General features: G+C 41.3%; 1 protein-coding gene across 1 annotated transcript in view; it reads left to right on the top strand.

Moving 5' to 3' along the window:
* The window catches only part of LOC140896329 (CKLF-like MARVEL transmembrane domain-containing protein 3), a 30,968-nt gene extending 9,971 nt beyond the window's left edge, over window positions 1–20,997 (top strand). The window contains exons 2-6 of the mRNA XM_073307967.2: window positions 4–182; window positions 13,520–13,675; window positions 15,860–15,955; window positions 17,317–17,437; window positions 18,837–20,997. Of these exons, the coding sequence (XP_073164068.1) occupies window positions 63–182; window positions 13,520–13,675; window positions 15,860–15,955; window positions 17,317–17,437; window positions 18,837–18,865 (522 nt within the window). The 5' untranslated portion in view covers window positions 4–62 and the 3' untranslated portion in view covers window positions 18,866–20,997. The remainder of the gene's footprint in view (window positions 1–3; window positions 183–13,519; window positions 13,676–15,859; window positions 15,956–17,316; window positions 17,438–18,836) is intronic.
* The last annotated feature ends 726 nt before the right edge of the window (window positions 20,998–21,723 follow it).

Genomic DNA, 21,723 nt, shown 5'->3' with positions numbered 1-21,723 from the left:
AAGTCCCCAGGCGCTCAGCCGCAGCCCGAGCCGCCCAGGCGAGCCCCGCTCCGCTCCCGGCCATGGACCTGCCCGCTTCGGAGGAGCCCGACGCCCCCGCGCCTCCGCCTGGCCTTCGCGCGCTCCTGCCCTCGAGGGAGTTCCTCTGCTCCAGCAAAGGGCAGCTCCTGCTCGCCGAGTCGGTAAGGGCTCCGGGAGCCTCCTCTCCTTCCGCAGCGTGCCCCGCACGGCCCGGGCTGGGAGGGACCGCAGCGCTCCTGGAGTGGCTCCGCGCCGGCCTGGAAAGGCTCCCCCACCCCGCTGCTCTCATTTCAAACAATGGGAACCCCAGCCTCCCGGCTTCGGGATCTGCCCCAACTCTCTCCAGCCTGCCATACTCCGTCCAGAGGGACAGCAAGCAGATCGCGAGCCCCGACGCTGGCAAAAAGTTCGCTCAAGGAAATAGGAACCCGCTAACAGGCCCCCTTGACTGGGTACAGTGAGGGGGCGGAGGTGTCTCTGCTGGCAAACAGCATACAGGCCCACTTCCATCTCAGCTCAGGGTAGCTCCCCACTAGCTCCAGTGACTTCACTGGATTTACTCCAGTGTAAAGGAGAGCAGCCTTTGGCTCTGTATCGGGCTGTTTCTAAGATAAGTAGGAGAAATTTCTCTCTGTAATATACATGTCCTTTTGTGTGTGAGCAAAATGCACAATAGCGCTGACGGGCAGATGCACACTCTAAAGTGAAAACGTAGCCCACAATGCCAGAGCTCGGGTACAATGGGGACCTTAGGATTAGAAGTCTGAGGTACTGTACCTGGGCATGATGGCATGTTTCCACCTTCCCAATGTATTTCCTTGAGTAACTTTTCATGTAACTTCTTGTGACTGTTTCATAGCTTACAGTGTTTAAATGTTTGTGTGTGTGCAAATTTATTTGGGAGTGATCCCTTTTTCAGTTTAAAAATCATCATTGATTTCTAGCTCATAGCATAACTTGTGGTGAAGTTCCATTTACTGCTAATAAATGGAGAATTTTGCAGAGACAAGATCAGATACCCATCTTATGCTAAGGAAAGGATGCATTTGATCTCCTTTGCAGAGTCACCATTTAGTCTTCAGAGTAACAGCCGGGTTAGTCTGTATTTGCAAAAAGAAAAGGAATACTTGTAGCACCTTAGAGACTAACCAATTTATTTGAGCATAAGCTTTCGTGAGCTACAGCTCACTTCATCGGATGCATACTGTGGAAAGTGTAGAAGATCTTTTTATACACACAAAGCATGAAAAAATGTGTTTACCACTACAAAAGGTTTTCTCTCTCCCCACCCCACTCTCATGCTGGTAATAGCTTATCTAAAGTGATCACTCTCTTTACAATAAGAAAAGGAAGCTCATGCTCAAATAAATTGGTTAGTCTCTAAGGTGCCACAAGTACTCCTTTTCTTTTTGCGAATACAGACTAACACGGCTGTTACTCTGAAACCTCTCTTTACAATGTGTATGATAATCAAGGTGGGCCATTTCCAGCACAAATCCAGGGTGTAACAAGAACGTCTGGGGGAGGGGGGGGAGGTAGGAAAAAACAAGAGGAAATAGGTTACCTTGCATAATGACTTAGCCACTCCCAGTCTCTATTCAAGCCTAAGTTAATTGTATCCAATTTGCAAATGAATTCCAATTCAACAGTCTTGTGCTGGAAATGGCCCACCTTGATTATCATACACATTGTAAGGAGAGTGATCACTTTAGATAAGCTATTACCAGCACGAGAGAGGGGTGGGGGGAGAGAAAACCTTTTGTAGTGGTAAACACACATTTTTTTCATGCTTTGTGTGTATAAAAAGATCTTCTACACTTTCCACAGTATGCATCCGATGAAGTGAGCTGTAGCTCACGAAAGCTTATGCTCAGATAAATTGGTTAGTCTCTAAGGTGCCACAAGTACTCCTTTTCTTTTTACCATTTAGTCTGCTGCCAAATCAGCATGGGTAAGTAGTGACGAGGAATGAGGTTAGGGTATCCATTGAAAAATACAAAGGTGGTTGTTCATTTTTCCCAAAATTATAGTGCAGTCTTTCTCTAGCTCAAGATTTGAGAGCTGTGTTGGGTATGAATCTAGGACTTCAGGTTTCAGTACTGTCTATCTGGCACTATACTTGCTAATTTTTAAGTTTGACAGATGGAACAGCACCACATTAGAAAGTCAGGAAAAAATAGCATTAAGATTGCAAGAGAATATATGATGAACGATGAAAGAAGAAACCTGGGAGGGGAGTTAACATATTTGAATCTCCATTTTCAATCAGTTACTCTGGAAATAGCCAGAAATTTAAGCACTAAGTTCTTTCTGACTTTTTTTCCTATTTAGCTTCTGCAGTTTACACACTCACAACTCACTCACAAAACATTCACCTTTGGACCTGAAATATTTCATGCTTGGATCCCAGTCCTGCATCCAGATGTGCAAGCAAAGAGCCCTGTGCTCACATGGAGTTGCATTGGCTTTAGGGAGACCCTTTGCATATGCGGGGTCCATGCTAGCAGATCTCAAGGCAGGATGAGTTCCTTAGTTTTTGCCCAAAGGTAAATTGTTTTGGAAAGTGAGGAAAATTCTTTCAGCAGTTTTTGAATTGCAAGAGGATTAAAACACTACACTTCTCCAATTGTAAAAACGTTATTCATTTTTTCTTCAAAACAGATAATCCTTTATATTTAAAATATTAATGTTAACTGCAGTTTTGAGAACTCAGCAGCAGGTGCTCAACCACTGAGGCACCCAAGATCAGTAGGCAATAAATATAGGGAGCAATCATTAGATCACCGATGCATTAGATCACCCACTAGATCAGCTATGGGGAAGGAAACTCATACAAGGAAAAGGAAGTTGGTTTGCCGAGCAGGAACATGCAGCAGGACACCACACTCTGGCTGTACTATTTCCAGAAATCACACACTGTGAATGAAGAGGGTAATAAGATGAATGGCTGACAGCCTCTCTCTTTCCTGTGGGTTTATGGTCTCCGCCGCTGGGGTCAGCATGCTGCCTGGTATAGGGAAAACAGAGGCAGAGAGAGGCAAGAGACTTGGTAGGATAGGTGGAAAATGTCATGAGGAAACAAGGATTGTTTTTGTGGGTATTTGGGTGGCTAGAAATTGCAAATTGCAGTGTGCACCAGCTCCATTAATAATTCTCGTCCCTTTACTTTCTTTAAAAATTCCAGGCAAAAACCTAACATTAATACAACATTTCAGGATGAGGAATCAAGCATTGATTCTGGAAATACAGCAGCTCAACCAAATTTGCTCTCTTGAGCATATGACTTAAAATAGTCTCTCTATATCATTATAAATTGTTACATAACACAATATAAACTGGACTCTCTTATACCTCCTTACATGTAATCAATTTCAGTCTTTAGATAACGTGGCTTTTATGTCTGCAAAAGATATGTGTAAGGAATATTGTTTCAGTCATGGGGCCAGATTCACCCTTATTTGGGGGTTAGTTGGGTGAAGACAGCTTTAAATCAGCGAAGGCTGCAGCCTGAATTTACTAGCCACACTCCTTCCTAGCCAACCCACATTTTGGGCTTCATTGGCCCCTGGGAGCGGGCAGGTTGCAGTAGCTATCCCTCCACTCCTTTTGGTCTTTGCCACCAAGACTCTGTTCCTTGATCTATTCTGGCAGAAGCCAGCAGACCCCTGAATAAATCTGTTCTGTGAATGATTATAGGTTATATATGGCCAAGTTAAGATGGTCCCATGCTTTCACATTTCAGGTGAGGCCAGTTTGAAAATAGTTGAGAGATTGAGACCATCTGTCATGCAAGACAGTTCAGAAACTATGTTGCTACGTTTAAGATAATCCTAACTTTGAGGCATCTGACACTCTATGTTGCTCCAGTTGTAAAATGATCTTTAAAAAAGGTGAAAACATTTCAGCTTGCTAGCTTTAGGTGTTCCAAGCTTCAAAATAATTGAATTGTGGTTTTCTTCAAACCTCTCAGACTTAAAACCCAAGCTGTCTCCAGATTGTATGTGCTGTAACTTACTGGATACAAGGAGAGAATATCAAAATCCCATTTTACATTGCATTATATATAGTATTAATTCACAAGTACTGTCAAATAGCACAAAGCCATAATTTATGGTGTAAGCACAAATGGGCAAAATTAAGATTGAGCTTGCAACCATAACTCTGCATTTCCTGTCCAGAGTGCTTGATCTCTCAGCCTCAGTATCCCATTAATATTAATAGGGATTTCTGCATGGAATATGCAAATACATTAACAAAGGTGGGATGTTTCAGAATAGGAGTTTGAATAAAATGAGACTCTCACCGCTATTACTGAATAGTAGTGTCACATTGTTATTCAGTGGATTGGTAAATTGCAGAAATCTATTCAGTTTGTGAGGATTCAAAGCCATGTAGTTACTAGCATGTCTCAGTGTAGACTAGAACTTCTCTGTTTAGTTATAGAGTGTATCTCATGGCTCTTTCAAAACACTCAAAACCTAAGCTGAAAAGTTGAAAGAGCGATCAGCACCTAGAAAATGAATGTTAACAACAGACCTTGAAGAAGTTGGATGGCTACGCTGAGCTTGAACTTCCAGGAGCACATCATCTGCCCTGTTCCAGGCTCTTAATGCTTAAAGTTGTACAAAGTGAGCCAAAGCTGGCCACAATTGTCAGTTTGCAAATCCATCCAGTGCAGCTCCTATCTCAACCATTGCCCATATCTCAATATAGGAGGGGCGGAACACAGCCTCATGCACCAATCTGCAGCTGGCATATGGTCAATACGGTAGACTAGCTCCTCAGCAACTCTTAACTTACATCAGGACTGGGGCCATTTGAGAATCAGGGAGCCATAACTGCCTCCCTCACTTCCCCACCCTCCTTTGCTAGCACTGCTCAGGTCTCAGCATAGGAGAGAATCTGGCCTTTAAGGTGGCTGAAAGGCACCCAGTCTTTAGTCTTGTACAGCATAATGGGCACATAAGTCTGCAGTTGCCGTACATCCTGCTGTGTGTTACAAAAGTGAATCACATCACTAGCAGTTTAGAGAGGACCATTGAGAGCTCTGCTAGCGAGCTGCATGCTCTTCATATTGAATCAAACAGCCATGATGAGCATTTATATTTACATTCATTTGTGAATAAAAAGGTTTCATTTCCACTCTTTGGCAGTAATTTCTCTGTCAGAGGCAGCAAAGTGTAACATTCTTTGAGAGTTCCCAGCTTTGGGGAAATCCATTACTTCATTTAGCAGAAATTAGCTTCAGCACTAGCCTATCTACTGCCAGAAGCTAATTACTATCCTAAATTTTAGTCACATAACAAGTTTCCCCCCTGCTCTGTTTCTTTCCCTTTTGGTCTTATCTTCTTATTTTGATTCCACCTGGAATAACTGCACAGCCACTAAGAAGCAATAACGAGGTACATGAATTCAGATACGTAAGTTTTGCCTTCTCCCCCGATCCTGCTCACTCTTACTGCCTCTCCTCTCACCCTTCAATCAATCCCTTATTCTCTGTTTAATTCTTTTAATAATCTTTCCCTCTTAATTGCTTTTCCCCGTTCCTATTTGCTTTCCTTTTTCTCTGTACTTTCCAGTATTTTAAAAAAATCTTTCACCTCTTTATCCATTCAGTTTTTCTGCAAACCATTGTCCCTTCCCTATTGAAGATTTTGCAATCATTTCTAAGCTCTACTCCCCTTCCCCCCCACATACACACCCAAAAAAGACATGCCAGGGAATCATGTAACAGACAGCGCTGCTGCTGACTTCCATACCATCGACCCAGGCAAGATTCCTTCTCATCCATTCTGCTCCCCACTGCAAATATTTAAGTCAAACCTTCATGGTTGTCTGGGTCACTGCTTCTCTCCTAAAATTAAGTGGTGCATCCAAACTCCTGTATGCCTGATGCACCCCTCTGGGAGGCACTATAGATATTTGTAGGAACACAGGACAAATACTCCGAATTGCCCTTCACAAGTATGGTGGATGTTGCGATACAAAGGATGCAGAAAAGGTGATGTTTGTTTTTCTTGTCTTCTGTCTTTCTTCTCTCTTTTCAGTCTTCTTCTCTGAAGTGAGCCCTATAACTGAAACTTCCAGCTGAAAAGGTTGTGTAATCAATGCCTCTTCTGAAGAAGACCCCTACGACTTTCTGTGACTCAATACATAGAAGGTGACCTCTGCAGCTGAATCTCTGGGGACAGAACTTCATTTCTGTGTCAAATATGATGGAGAATTAGTAACTGGAGTACCATAAAGTTCACTATGTGGATTTGTTTCTCCCTTGCATGAAGTGTGTAAACAAGATGAAATAGGGAAAATTAGAGCCGCCGGTGTTTACCCTCTGAATAAAGGAGATCTTCCTTGACCGTACTCAACAAGCAATGTGAATATGCAAGGCTGCTCTTTCCCATGAAGCGGGAAAATAACATGTGTTTGAACATTCAGGCTAGTGGATGGTGGCCAGTAAGACTATGTATCACTGTGCAAAGCTCTAAACTATTGCCTGGCCCTCAGTATGATCCCTGATGAACTGCAGAGGAGGGTGTAATCAGTAGAGAGAGGCTAGAAAAGTCCACACTCTGCTTGCGACCTCCACAGGTCCTTCATTAATAGAAGCATAATCCACTCTAACCATTTTAATTATATTTTATACCTGTAACTGAATGACATGACTAAGAGGTAGGAATAATTACTGATAACAACTTAGGAGCCCCAGGCACATAAGATTAAGAAAGTTTCATGTAGGAGAAAAATACCTTTCTGAATGCAATAATAAAAAATAAAATCAGGCTCCTTAACCAGTTAATATTAAATAGCAGTCTCTTCATTAGCCTGTTCCCTTATGGTGGGACCCTTTTTACAACAGGATATTGTTGTTGCGGTCCTGTCTATGGACGGTTATGCTAGAGTTGTGAGCACAAAAGTACTCCCACACAGTGGAAGGGGCAGCAACCTGGCTAAACTCTCAACAGCAATTTTAGGCGCAATAAGTGTTCTAAGTGATCTCCGTGCTAATAAGGAGTGATCGCAGAAGACAATTTGTATTTTGAGGGGTCTCGTGACTCCAGCTGTGCAGAATACGTCCTCTCTATGAAAATGTTCTACCTTTGCGTGCTATGATTAAGGATAATTTGAAGAACTTTCAGGAGCAGTTGAGCTTTCAAAGGTTGAATGTCTTCGAACAGGGACTTGTGAACTCTTCTCTGACTAGAACAAACACCCTCTCTCTATTTTTAGCATAGAAATAGAAAACAGAGAGATTTTTAGAAAAATTGACCAGTTACAACTCCTTGGCCCCTCTCCCATAGCAATGGTTGAAGATCGGACTTCAGAGAAGGGATGAGTATTACATAAGGGGTCTGATTATCAAACATTCAGGTGCAAAAATCACAGGCAGCTCACTATCCTCAGTGGTATTACAACAAAACATAGTGGCTGTCAAAATCCTTTTGCAAAGTGAGACTAAATTGTGGCCAAGATAAAAGTCAGTACCTGAATTTTATTGTCCTTTTGAATAGGTAAGACGAGCCTAGTAAGAGTGAAGCAGATAGAAAACCCCCATTTTCATTTGCAAATTTAGCATGTAAACATTATCAGCAAGCAAATAAAATAAAATGGTTAGGTGACAATGGTTTCCATTTCCTTTCTGCTTTCTTCTGAACTTGTCTCTCTCTCATTAAAGTCCCCAGCTATGTGCATTGGAAGTTAATAGGAGTCTTTCCATTGACTTCAATGGCCTTTGGATCAGGCCCATATCCATTATAACCACTTCCTTAATAGGACAGCAGAGCACAGCACAGTGGGGGTCTATTTATCATGAAAGAACAAGCATCTCTCCCCAGTTGGGGAAGGCTTTAAAGTTGCTCAAAGAACTATTACATAATCCTATAATTTGTGCCAAATTTTGCTGCTTACAGCTAATTAAGTGGGTGACTTTAACCCAGATGAATACATTTTCTATAGTCATAAACTATCAGAGAATTTACCCTCAGGCATGTTAGCACAAATATAGGACCTTTTTTTCTGCCAAAGCGCACACATCCTCTCATTTCCCCTCCGTGAGTTTGGACTATGGATCATTGTAAGGCTCTTTCTCAGACGTTATTTGTTAGGACTGTCCTGGTTGGAATCTAAAGAACAAAGCTTTCTGTTAAAAGTTGGAAGCCAAAAGTTTGTTCCTTATAAGCAATTGTACTGGCTGATGGTAAAACTATCACCTACCCCTTAGTGGGAAGAATTATAGTATCTACTGGGAGTGTGATGGTGCTAATATTATCAAATGCAATAACTTTACAGGGCTGCAGAGTTCATAGAATTCAAATCTTTGTCAGACCCAACATTTACATCACTAAAAACAAGACAAGTAGCATTTCATGTTCCATTAGTAATACTGACAAAATTCTGCAAGTTATAAAACACTAAATAACTCAGAGTCCACACAACAGTTACTTTTTTTAAAAGCCTGTTCTTTCCTGCTTTGCTTGACACATTTGCTGAAATCCCAAGATACTGGGAGAACCCCATCTGACGATCTTTTTCTGTTTTGAAGTTCCCACATCTAGATATAATTAGCATCAACAGAAAACTGAAGATAGAATGAGGCATAGGAAAAGTGCATCTATATGGTTATTTCAAAACAAAATTCTTAAAAACCCAAAAAAACCCAAAACAAGTGGGTTTTACTAGCATAAGGCAAACAATGTTGGTGATTTTGTAGATTAATAGAGTTTAAAGATAGGAGGGATCATTAGATAATCTAATCCAACCTCCTATATATCACAGGCCATTACATTTCACCCACTTACCCTCGTATTGAGCCCAATAATTTATGTTTGGCTTGGATTTCAATCCAAGCACATACTGCCACTGTGTCTCACACACTAGTTTTGTGCCTGAAGATACAGAATCTCTGCTGATAGTCGCAAAGATCTCACTGAACACAAGCTCTCTCTCCGTATATTCCTCCTTTTATTCCTATGACTTTGTATCCTTGACTTTGTGGATTTTAAAGTACACTCCACTTCATTTGCCTCAAAGTGGGTTGCTATTTGCCTTAACTGTTGCAGAAAGAGAATGCAAAGACTCTTCTATATGTCCAACCCACCTGAATTAGCTCATACCTTTGATGGAGAAACCTTGCGCTGCTAGTGGGAATGACAAATGTGCACAGTAAAATCTGGTGTCAATATGCTAAATTAATGGAGTCTGGTATAGAAGCTCTCTGTTATTTTCCTCTGTTTTTATGGACCACTCACCTCTGAATTAGGTCTTTTTGCTTTTTCTTCTACGTTCTTTATAGTGTAATTCACTACTTAAATTGTGCTCAATTCTTTTTGGTAAGCTAAGCTATGAAGTATAGTTTGTGTTTAACTCTTCCAGTATTTGGATTCAGACAGCCCATCTTTGCTTCACCTATTTATTCTTGTTTTGTTTGTCCCCATCCCCTCTGCCCTGCCTTCAGCCAGAAAAAGGACAGGAGATTTTTAAGAGGAGCAGTGAGAAACAACACTTCTCATATTCTCAATATTATGGACCTTCCAACCAGCTCCCAGCGAAACAGTGGGTCCATGTCATGTCCTGCAAATGCAAGTGCAGCAGATATGCTTATAAAACAAAGTTATGGGACTTTCTATTTCCTGGCCAGAAAACAGTAGCCAGACTTATCTTGGAGGGGAAAGGAGGTGGGGGAACAAAATCAGCACTTTTAAATTTGTACTTCTACAGGATGTCATTTCTCATATTCCTCTACACCCTCCCATAATCCGCAACACAAAGGCTTCGTCCTTCACTATCATATGTGCAACCCTAACTTGAGCCACAAGAATCATCCACCACCTATGAACAGTATCAGTTTCTTATAACAGGTTCCTAAGATGAAACAAGAACAATGTCATATACATATTTACCTACATCTTCCTAGGAATTTCATACCACCGGGCCCCCCCAGTCTACCACCACAGGTCTAACACACCACGACAAGATATGTTCCATCAGAAACTGTCTTCCAGGCCCCAGAAACTACTATTCCTTCCATAAAAATCTCAGCACTCACTTGTCTATACTCATTAGGATCAGAGTAAGGTTGCACATTTGTGACAAAAGAAGCCTACAAGTAGAGAGTGGTGGTGGGAGTAGGAGAGTATCAGAAGTGACATATACCGGGAGAGAAGGAACATAACTGAGGATTTCCCAGGGATTATTTTAGGGATTGCATAATTAGTCATTGAATTTAGCAACCTTAATTCTAAATTAACCAAATCTTCCTCTAGGACAACCTCAATGCTAGCTGGAGTTAGAATCACTCCTTGTGTCCCCCGCGCAACTTTTTTCTGTGCTCCTCATTAACCTTTACTATAGCACCCACCTCAATCTTTCATATTCACTGCTTAAAGTGGGCACGTGGAGGGAAGGGGCAGTTACAAGTCGTCACATCCCTGGGCAAAAGAAAAAAAAAAATCAAGCGAGGTCGCTGAGGGGTGTACTTTAAGCACCGTCTTACCTGTGGTATTGTTCCCAGATTATGACAGATCCCTCACTTTTTTCAGACCACTTTAAGCACCGATTGTATCTCATAATAAATAACAAACACACCAAAAAGCCAGCACTTGAAACAGGGAATGAGATTACTAACAGTGTCTTCCATGGTATTCTGGAGGATGAGCTGAGTCCATAAGATACATGAGAATCAAATGGAATATACACGGAGCTTGAGGTTGAGCCATCACACAACAGAACTGGATTCAGGAGTAAGCCATATGTATTGCACACCAAATCATCCACTCCTTTATAAGTCTGAACAAACCCATCTGATATTAAATGCATGAGATGATTTATTGCACTAAATTATTATGTTCCCTCTACATTTGGTCACAGATGGAACAATCTAATAAGGCAATTAGAGATCAGTACGAAGGTTTGTTAGTTTAATAAATTAGTAAATAATCTCAACAAGATTAAACTGCTTAGAACTCTCCTAACCTAATGTGCTTTCCAGGTATATGTATTTGAGGGCACTGAATGACCTCTCACAGGAGCAATTAGTGACTTATATGGCAAATGTAACGCTCCTTAATTGATGTACAACTCGGTGCAGGGAATATGTTGTAGTTGCAGACAGCCAAACTAATAGATCTGAAATTCAGTGATACAAATGCATTGACCCCTCTAATATAAACACTTTCTGAAAAGGAGACACTGCTTCTTGAAAAACAGAAAGGGCCATCTTAACAAACAAACATGTACACCCCTCACTTCTCTGACACTAGAGATGGACTTGGAAACCTCCACATTTAGAAAGAGGAATTTGAACTCATATTCCGATTTGACTTTTGTGGCTTGCCTATCACTGTAATGGTCTAGAAACATCACTGACCTTTGTTGGGTTCAACATTTGGCTCTGTAAGGGAAGTTTGGACCCATCTGTATCAGACACCTGTAAATGCAGAAATTCTAAGCATAATTGGATAGAACCATGTTTCCAGGCTGTTCCATAGCATAATCACACTTCTGAGATTAAATGAACATTTCAAGAATGCATTCCAATTAGACTTCCATTCAAAAAGCAGCCCCTTGAGCTCATGCATTTTTATGTTTGACTAATAAATAATAAACTGACATTTCATTAAAACAAGGAAGCTGTGGAGTAGTTTCTTCAGGCATAGACCACTCTCAAACACAGCACAGACCTGTCACCCAGGACCAGAACCTAGCACACATCATTTACTGATATCCTATTTTCCAGGTAGTGAATAGAACAACATTGAAGAAGGAGCATGTTTGTGTCATTCTATTTGAAAAGGAAGCTAGTGAATACCAGTGATAACACCACCTATGACTATCTGAGTAGCAAATCTAAAATTTTGCATTTGGGAATGGTTCAGAAGAGGTGTGGCTTGCTGGGAAACTCAGTATGTACTTCGTATTTTGTGGCTTGGCATGCAAATAATTTTTTTAATGACTATGCTAGAGATTTTTGTTCTTAAAGAGAGATTTTGAAATACACAAGTCAATTTGATCCAGAGAGAAGCCAGCTGTGCCACTCACCTCTAAATGGTGCCATCTTGGAATTCTGGGCATAGGGCCTGGCCTGCTGCTGCTTTATTGGCTTCCCATCAGTGCAGATAATGTTGTATTGCAGTTTCCCATTGAGTTGCATTAAAAAACTGCCAAATATTGCTTTATGCTTGGTTTGATTGTTATCCTGTGTTTTCTTGACTTCTTGTGGGCAGGTGTGTCCTCTTCTTGTGGTTGGCCAGAGCAGGCTGAGAGAGAGAGAGAATGTTAGTTGGGATGGGGGGGGGAGATTGTTTTAACAGTTTTAATTAACACACATCCTATAGGGGGAAATTAAAGGCGGAGAGGCTACTGGCTACACTAACGACAGACCGAGCCAGAGGCCCATAAAGCTGGTCTCCAACCCTTAGACAAGTATGTCAGGCCAGAACTTCTCAAAACAAACTAGGGGTTTGGGCAGGGGGTTATTTCTCAAAATGGGTGATTTAATTCATTTTTCACATGTAAAGGTAAATAAAATTTAATTTTTAAAATAGAATCCATCTGTCCTCTGTCCTTCCTCCCCTCACTGAAATAACCCATGGCTTTCATGCTACAGTTTCCCATCTGTAAAACTAAAATGAGAGACACTTTACTTACCCTCACAGGTGTGTCGTATCAGCGGCAGTGCAACCCAACATTCTTTATATCTATTTTGGGGCTGTGATTCAGGTTGTGCTGTATTGTTTAATCACATCTCCACTGTAGAGCTTTCCTTTTTGAGCCGTAATATAGCAATGCCTTTCCTTGCAACTAGAGCATTGCAGAGAAAGTACCATTTTTGTTGTTTTGGAGGTTTAAGGCAGAGTGGGATAAATACTGTTCTGTAACACACATAGCAGGTTCATTTTATCTGAACCACCTCCTTCCTGAGAAAAATCTTTCTCAAGTCTGTTCTTACTAAAGCAAAGCAGTCAGTGCTGGAAGAAAAACAAGAACCTTTGACTCACGGGAACCTTTGAACATTAGCAACTGTCAAAGGTTTTTTGTTTTTTTAATCATCATCATCAGCAGAAGAAATTATATTTTTTTCTTTTAACTCTGCTGACAAGACTAATACCTCTGGGCTATCTGACCAATGACTTGGATTTCTGATGGGAACTGCTTTGCCTTGACTGAAAGCTTAGAATTGATAAATTCATTTTCTGACAGATTCCAACTTTGATCACTTAATTATGTTCCCAGAATTGTTTACAATCAGGGCCAAATGATAGTCTCACTTAGATAGGTGTAAATCTGGAGTGGCTCCCCAGAAATCCATTGGAATGGATGGAGTTATTTTAAATTTACACAATTCTAAGCAAGAGGGGCATGTAGAAAGTAGCATTTGCCATCAGTCACTGGACTGACTGAAATATGCACAAGAAATCTCTCTTCAAAGCCTCTCAGAGCTGTCCTGGACTCTGTCTCTGCTGTACCATGTGAATAATTAGCGATGTTTTCCCTTGTACTCTAGGTGCTGTCATTTATCACCTTTATCTGTTATATTGCATCTTCGGCTGCATCTTTCATGATGGCACCACTCATAGAATTTCTGCTGGCGCTGTTTCTTTTCTTTGCATACTCCTCTAAGCTTAATGAGAAGTTTAAAGGAATCTACTGGCCTTTGACGGTAAGTGGGATGTAAAATTCACCCACAACTTCAATTTTACAGTATGAAAGTAGATGATAAAAGGTATAGAGCTGAATTTTACACTAATTGCTAACAACTTGACCTTTATTATTAATAAATTCTCTCTAGTGCCTTTCATCCCACAGGACCCGAAGTCATGTTACAAACTGCAATAGATTATACACTATAACTTTGTAGCTACCATTTTTTATGGGAGGTAACATTGTAGTTGGAGCCCAGGCCTAGGGTCTACTGACTCTGCAATTGACTTGCTGTGTGACTTTAAGGTTGTATTCTCAAAAGCACCTTGCCCCAGCCTAACTGAGCTTTGGGCCAGCACTGGGCACTTTTGAAAAATCCAACCCTTAATCTCTGTGCCTCAGTTTCCCCATGTTATGATGTGAGGGGGAAAATATCACCTTGCTAAAGTACTCTGATATTCTCAGTTGGAATGTGCTATGTAAGTGCAGTCAGAGAAGCATTTTCCCCAACAACACAGTACTAATCTATTTGTGTGATGGCAGAAGGAGCTATCTGACCCTTCTGGCAGTTGATACCCAATTTGTATGAAGAAAATTACCTTTAAACTGAAAAGTACTGTATCTGATCTATAGGAAGCCTGCAGGAGTTGCAGGTTATTACTTACACTGACCACTGGATGGCTCTGTTGCACCAAACACTCTCACTATAGGGAATATTTATCTAGCCAGACAATTTATTTTTGCTTAGGAAAAAATCCCAGCCTAGTTCCATTTGGATTCCCTATTAGTGCAACGTAGCGATAGTTGGTCTTAATGAGTTTTGAGTTAAATATTGGTAGAGTCTTTGATGGCTAAAACTATGGCAGTAACTTCATCATCTCAGAGAGAGTGTACATGCTTTCAGTTCCAATCTCAAAAGCCCTCTCCCCCCCACCCCTTTTCAAATAAATGCTTGTCTTTTACTGTTTTATAGCACCCTTCACAGAACCATCTAAGAAAAAAATGAATTGCATATTTATTATGTTCATTGCGGTAACGTGTACCAACCTCAGAATTCAGATTGACCTCAAAGGAATTCAATTTCCTGGAGGATTTGTGTGTAGAGATGCCATTTCCACAGCACATTACAAACACTGATATAAGACATGTTCCCTTTCCCAAAGAGCCCACAATGTCAACCATATACACAGCACATTTTACCTAAAAAAGTGAAAGATTTCATCTCCCTCCATCACTTCCTTGGTAGCTTGGATACTCTCCATTTAATAGACTGAACAGAATTCTCTCTCAACCTTTCATCCTTTACATGTCAGTACACATTTAGTATAAACTACAGCTTCAGCATGTTTCTGATCAGGCACTGAAGATAATGTTTTCATTTATACAGTCGGAAATATTTAAGTTCATTGTGGTACGTTTGCTGTGCCACTCAGTCTCCTGGCTGGTACAACTGTTGCCTGGGGAGAAAATAATCACATTTGGATACAGTTTCCTGTAATGTAATTAGATTCTCAGCTGTATAATTTATTCTTATAACCATCTAAGAAAATCACTGTGTACAAGATAGAACCAGAGGAATGGAGGCACTAGAAATATTTACAAGTAGAATAGGTAATCCAGTGCATGGCCCCACCTATAAGTTATGTGCTATTGTCCTTTGGCCATCTAGTTGGGGTCTCAAATGGCAGGGCTTTCATGATTTCCTGTAAAAGCTATCCACAGTCTAAGTTGATTCCAGTTGGAAAGCTTCTGTTAATCATTTCTAGCTGTCGCACAATCATGTTCCATGCACAGTCACTGAAGACAAAGCACTAACTTCTGATCTCAGGAACACTAGCATAAATCCAAAGTAATGCCTCTGTTCCCAAGTGAACTCAGTGGGGAGATACCCTTCTCAATTCAATGTGAGGTTTGCATTGATTTCCAGGGGCAAGCTTTGGATTTATCACTGAGATCAGTTTCGAGCTACCAGAGTCAGGATCCCAAGCACATTAAAAACAATTTTTTTTTTTATTTCCCAGATATACCAAGAAAATAGCAAGTCTACATGCAGATAATAAAATAGTTATAACTATATAATCTTGAAATTCTGATGACAAAGAAATAGTTTTTTAAAGTCCTCATTTTAAAAGCAATTGTAACAGGACTTTAATGTGTTACAATAATTTGACTATTTAAATCAGCATTGCATTGTGTTATACAGGATTTCTTGCGCTGCGTCACTGCCGCCATTATATATTTTGCCATCTCAATCGCTGCAGTCTCAAAATATTCTGATGGAGCATCAAAAGCAGCTGGAGTAAGTACTAAAAGGAGAAAAGCGATTTCCACTTCTGCATCTTGGTGAACTGTACTTCAATATATTTGAGAAATAGCTTCATCTTGATCTCATTGAAATCAGTGGAAGTTTTGCAATTGAATTAATCTATGCCAGCATTCGGCCCAAAGCGAGAAAAAGCAATTTATTGTTTAGAACAAGGACCTGGGAATCAGGGCATCTGGGATCTGTTCCTGATGTTGCCACTCACACATTGTGTGACCTCGCTTATTCTTGCCTCTGTCTCCCCATCTGTAAAATGAAGATAGTAATACCCATTTCTGTAAAAAGCACTGAGATCCTTGGATGAAAAGCCCTATATAGCTACCAAGGGTTGTAATTCTATTTAATAAAATATGATCCATGTTGCAAATATTTTCAGACTTGTGTCTTTGCTGCCTGTTTTTGCACCGAGCAGTTGAGACAAAAGCAATGGCATTTTCCCCTTTAAACACCAGGTCACCAGCACATGGACTGTGAAGTGCTTTTCCTAGGGAGATCACAGTCAACATTTTGTGCTCAGAATGAAGACAGTCTCTTTCCATTTATAACTTAAAGCCAAAAAGATATAAATATTTTATGCAACATAAATAATATAAATCAAATTTGAATAATATTTTAAAAGATATCTTGGATCCTTTCCTCCCTGTCAGCCAGACAGCTTAACCAAATCATTGGAAAGTGAATAAAATTTCATAATAAGGGTTTGATTTTCAATCTACCTTTGTCACTATTTTTATGCATGGGAGGTATCGCATGTGCCAGATTCTTAGCTTGCTTAGCTACAATGGCCTCATTTTTTCCAGCCTCCTTGTCCTGTTAATTTAAATAGGCAGCTCCAGAGACACTGCACCCAGTATAGCTTTCAGCAGCAGATCAGTAGCCTGGCAGAAGGCCTTGCAGAATGGCAAAAACTAGGCCTATGGAGACTGGAAATGATCTTGATCTCCCAGATGGGAATTCCTTCAGTACAAAGGGGTTTCCAGAATCATGCTGGGCCCTGTGGGACACCTTTTGTATCTCCAGACATAGTGACATGCCAGGTGCTCAATGGTGCATGTGGCTAGAGCATTCTGGCTATTCTGAGCTGTGAAATGACCCATAGGTGACCGGGGGAAGCCTCCTTTTAGATCCACCTCACAAGTTGTTAGGCAGACCCTCAAATACTCTCATAATTTAGTAGGTGCAAAGGTGGCTTAAAGCCACCTTGGCCCTACTGCCCCCCCCTCCAGTTGCCCCATGTTTCCTCAACAATTTGCCTATTGTTAGTTAAGGTTACCCCATTTTTGTCATTGATGGTTGACATGAACTGCTGATGAAGAGATTATCCTTCTGTTGTATAGGTATTTGGCTTTATAGCCACAATAGTGTTTGCTGTTGATTTCTACATTACCTTTAATGACCTGGTCACGTTTCTCAAACAAGGCGGTTCCGAAAATGCCACTGAAGCACAAAAGTCAGAAGGTAGGTAAATACCTCCCTTATGTTTTACAAGTGATCAAGCAAAACCTCTGGCTCTTATTTGACAGATATGTGAGAGTTCCCAGCATTAACTAGTCTATGTAGACTCTGTTCGTGGTGACCCAGAACTCGTGTGTGTTAACTATTCTATGGTACGAAGCCATTGCAGTCAGTAGCATATTAACTAAGGGTATGTCTACACTATCTGCCGGATCGGTGGACAGCGATCGATCCAGCGGGGGTCGATTTGTCATATCTAGTCTAGAAGCGATAAATCGACCCCCAAGCGCTCTCCCATCGACTCCTGTACTCCAGCGCCGTGAGAGGCACAGGCTGAGTCAACGGGGGAGCGGCAGCAGTCGACTCACTGAGTTTAAGACACCACGGTAAGTCGATTTAAGTACGCTGACTTCAGCTACGTTATTCACGTAGCTGAAGTTGCATAACTTAGGTCGATCCCCCCAGTGTAGACCAGGGCTAAGGCTTATTGATTAGAGAAAGTTAAATCTCCACCCTGTTTTAAGAAAAAATGCATCCCCTGTGTTTTGTCTAGTCAAATTTTAAATGTGCCCACTGATGATGCTTCCTTTGGGAGACTATTCCACAGACTAATAGATCTTACTGCCAGGGAGTTTCTTCTTTGCACCAAAAGGTTCTAGTCTTTTACGTATTGCTGACTGTTTTAATAGCTAATAGCTGTTAGCCTCAAAGATTTTCATGCCACGCGTTCCCATGGGCTTTCTAATTCTTTCCCTTCAACTAGACTCATGTACTGTATTCACAGTATGAATAGGAGCTGAGCCCTCTAGGAAGACGAGGGAGTACCATAAAAGCAAGAAGTGGGTACTCTCATTGGCAAAATACAAGGCTTATAAAAGACAGCACAATTTTTGTAGAAGGTCTTTAATAGAACTCATGTCTTTCGTGAAGGCTTCCTTTTCACAGTGACCTTGCCCATGGTGTCTCCGCGCAGGGCCGGCTCTAGGGTTTTTCCTGCCCCAAGCAAAAAATTTGCCGCTTCGAGAGCGCAACTGCCCAAGCCAAAAAAGGGTGGCCGGGATGCCGCCCCTGGAATTGTGCCAGCCCAAGTACGTGCTTGCTTCGCTGGTGCCGAGAGCCGGTTCTGTCTCCGCAACTTCTTTCACTTGAACTGTTGTTCTTTGTATTGGATTTGTCGGAGACGAACTCCTGGGCAGGACTGTGTCCCTCCTTTGAAGCACCACAACCATTTGCAATGGTATGGAAATAAAAAACTGTAACTAAAGAAATCCTCCTAAGATCCTATTTTCTTTGAAGCAGCCACCTAAAACAGAGCAACACATTTGAATAGGAGTGAAAGGTGACCCTGCAGCTTCACTTTTCTCACTGACCCGTCCCCCACTTTCTTTCTTTATTTTTTTAGATGAGGCCTCCGATTCGGATTCGGACTGAAGAACAGCACACCTACGGATTGTGAAGTCAAAGGGAAGAGATGACCTATCTCTTTCCTATTTGCTAACTGCACTGCCAGTTGAAATGTTTCCTTTTCTTGTTTTGGTCTCAGTCACGAGTACATTCTCTCTCTTTTTCCATCACTGTTCACAGAGTCACGAAAACCAGTGACACAGTGATATGGGGAAAAGACTATTTCAGTGTCACAGAACATTTCTTTGGAAACTGGCCATTTTGTAGGTGTGCAACCTTGTACCTAGATACATCTATGTCTGAACGTGAATCTCAATTCTGCATGGCCCTCCCTTGTTCAGTGCACTACAAAGTACTGAGTAACAGGAACTTCTTATTTCAAACTTATAACAGACTGATCTTTTAATACGCTTTCTCTATTTCAAACTTTCCACTAGATTTCCGAGTCTGAGCTTTCTTACTATATTTTTTCCAGATTAAGAAGCCAACAGTATTCCTTTATCTAAAGTCTCTCTACCTCCACTAGCTAAAGCATTTGAAGGCACAGGTTATATTGGATGTGTAGGTTTCAGAATGCATTTAACTATATGTCTGCTGCCTGTGTGTGACCATGAAAATGGCAGCTGGAAATCTGCAACATGAGCAAATCTGAAAATGCCTCAGGTTAGCTAGTTTAGTGGACATTCAGTTTTCTGTCATTTTGTAAGATTTTCTGAGGAGAAATCAACTTCTTTCTAATCTGCTTCTGTGGGGGCACATCACGCCCTTCAAATTTTATGGCAAAGATGAGGCTGAGCATGAGAAACATAGTTTTAACCTTCCCTTCCTACCACCACTGCAGAAGCCTCTTCATGTAGTCTGCATGTTTAGCTCCAGTTTTGGGGGCATGGTCAGATGGGCCTGGCTCAGAGCCATCCACATGACATTTCCTACCCCATCAAGCCTGTAAGGATTTCTGCACAAGAGCCCACTGCTCTATGCTTTTAACATCAGTCCTCCAGTCAATAGTGTTTAGCCCAGGTAGGGAAACACAGGGCTTACAGCTCCTGATAGTCAGGCTGCCACAGATAATGGAGGAAATAACATGGAGACAAAGATGAAGTGAGCTGTAGCTCACGAAAGCTTATGCTCAAATAAATTTGTTAGTCTCTAAGGTGCCACAAGTCCTCCTGTTCTTCTTGCGGATACAGACTAACACGGCTGCTACTCTGAAAAGGCTTCTGCAAATCTCACCTTATCTATGCTTTTGTGGTATAGAAGGGCCATTCCCCTGTAGAGAGCCTCCTGACAGAAATCTCAGTGCAGCAAATCGCACTTTCCCAGCCCTCTCTGGTTTTTCTGAGAGGGCAGATTTGTCCCTTGGTGTGGGTTTTTCAGGAAAAACGCCTGCATTTCAAAGGCGTTAGAGAGAGGGTAACATAACCTATCTGCAGTAGTCACACCTTCTGACATCATATATATACATCCCAAACAATAACTTAGTTAAAAGAATGGCAAACTCCATGTACAGCATTTGATATGCTTATTTCAAAGAAACTCATATGTTAAACAAGTATTTCATATAGTCACAGGACTGGTGGCTTTTCTTCTTTTCTCTCTTTTTTTTTTTTTAAAAAGACTTCATGACACAGCAGATGGTACCAATAGAGTAAATGAAAACAGAGCCAAAACAATAAAGGCAGGTTTTGCTGGGAATAAACATATTTTGTGTTTCAATGACCTGCTAGCAGCTTCTGGATGGCTAACAGCCAGTAAGGTACCAATGAGCAGCATAGAGATGTTTCAGAAAGAATGGTCTGGCTTAACAAGGGGATATCTGAAAGACAACCTTCCCATTCTCCACAATTCCCATTTCCAGACCACTGAAGGAGTAACAACAATGAATGTTTATTCCTGAACATGCAAAGTAATCATCACTTATCTCAGAAAAGAGCCCTTTGGACTTTTTCCAGTGTGGAATTCTGCATTTCCGTCATGCCTCTCTTTTACTGTAATATATTTACTGGCATTTACTGTGATGTTAGGGACCTGTGGTAATTTTTACATTCTCTTTTTGTAATTTTAATTTTTTTTTTATTTTTTTTATGTACTGCATGTGAAACCCTGGAAACTAGCCCAAGATTAACATTTATAAACCATCCTGGATTATACTATCTTTAACAGAAGCTGAGTTTTGTGTTTTCCTTTACATGTTCTTTATTTTACAATCTCATTTTATAAGCTTGCACTCTGTAAACCAGATACAATAACACAGTTTGGGTTAATTGTGCCAGCTAGCACAGAGCGTTGTAAGAGGCAGTGAGAAACGTGCTGCCTCAGCGCTCGGAGATTGCAGGCTCAGGGCTATACCTTTGTGGAGAATGGCACACTCCTCTAACCCAGGCATAAAAGGAATGTCATCAGAAATGTTGTCATGATCTTCAGCAGTCTTTGGAAGTAAATAAGCTGCTGTGTGTTTTGGGATCTGATACTGTCATTCTTGTAAACAAATCTGCTCTTTAGATTTGCAATTTATTCACACGCTATTTCTGGAATTCAGGAATTATTCCTCAAAACAAAATGAAAGATAAAAATAGTGGCTTTTATGCTGATGTTCTCAAAATCAAGAGACGCATACAAAAATACTAAGGTATATCAGTATCACTTTCATAGGCGCCGACTTCCCCTCTTTTCTGTGGGTGCTCGACCCCCACTCTGCCCCCAGCTCTGCCCCCACTCCACCCCTTCCATGAGGCCCCACCCCTTCCCCAAAGTCCCCGCCCCAACTGTGCCCCCTCCCTGCCCCTATTCCAACTCCTTCCCCAAATCTCCCCATCTCCGCCTCCTCTCCTGAGTGTGCCACGTTCCTGCTCTTCCCCCACCCCCCCGGAGTGTGCAAACAGCTG

The sequence above is a fragment of the Lepidochelys kempii genome, chromosome 12, assembly GCF_965140285.1.
Source record: "Lepidochelys kempii isolate rLepKem1 chromosome 12, rLepKem1.hap1, whole genome shotgun sequence".
NCBI classification, from domain to species: Eukaryota; Metazoa; Chordata; order Testudines; family Cheloniidae; genus Lepidochelys; species Lepidochelys kempii.
Note: the sequence above shows the minus strand (reverse complement) of the source record. Positions and strands in the feature narration are given on the sequence as shown.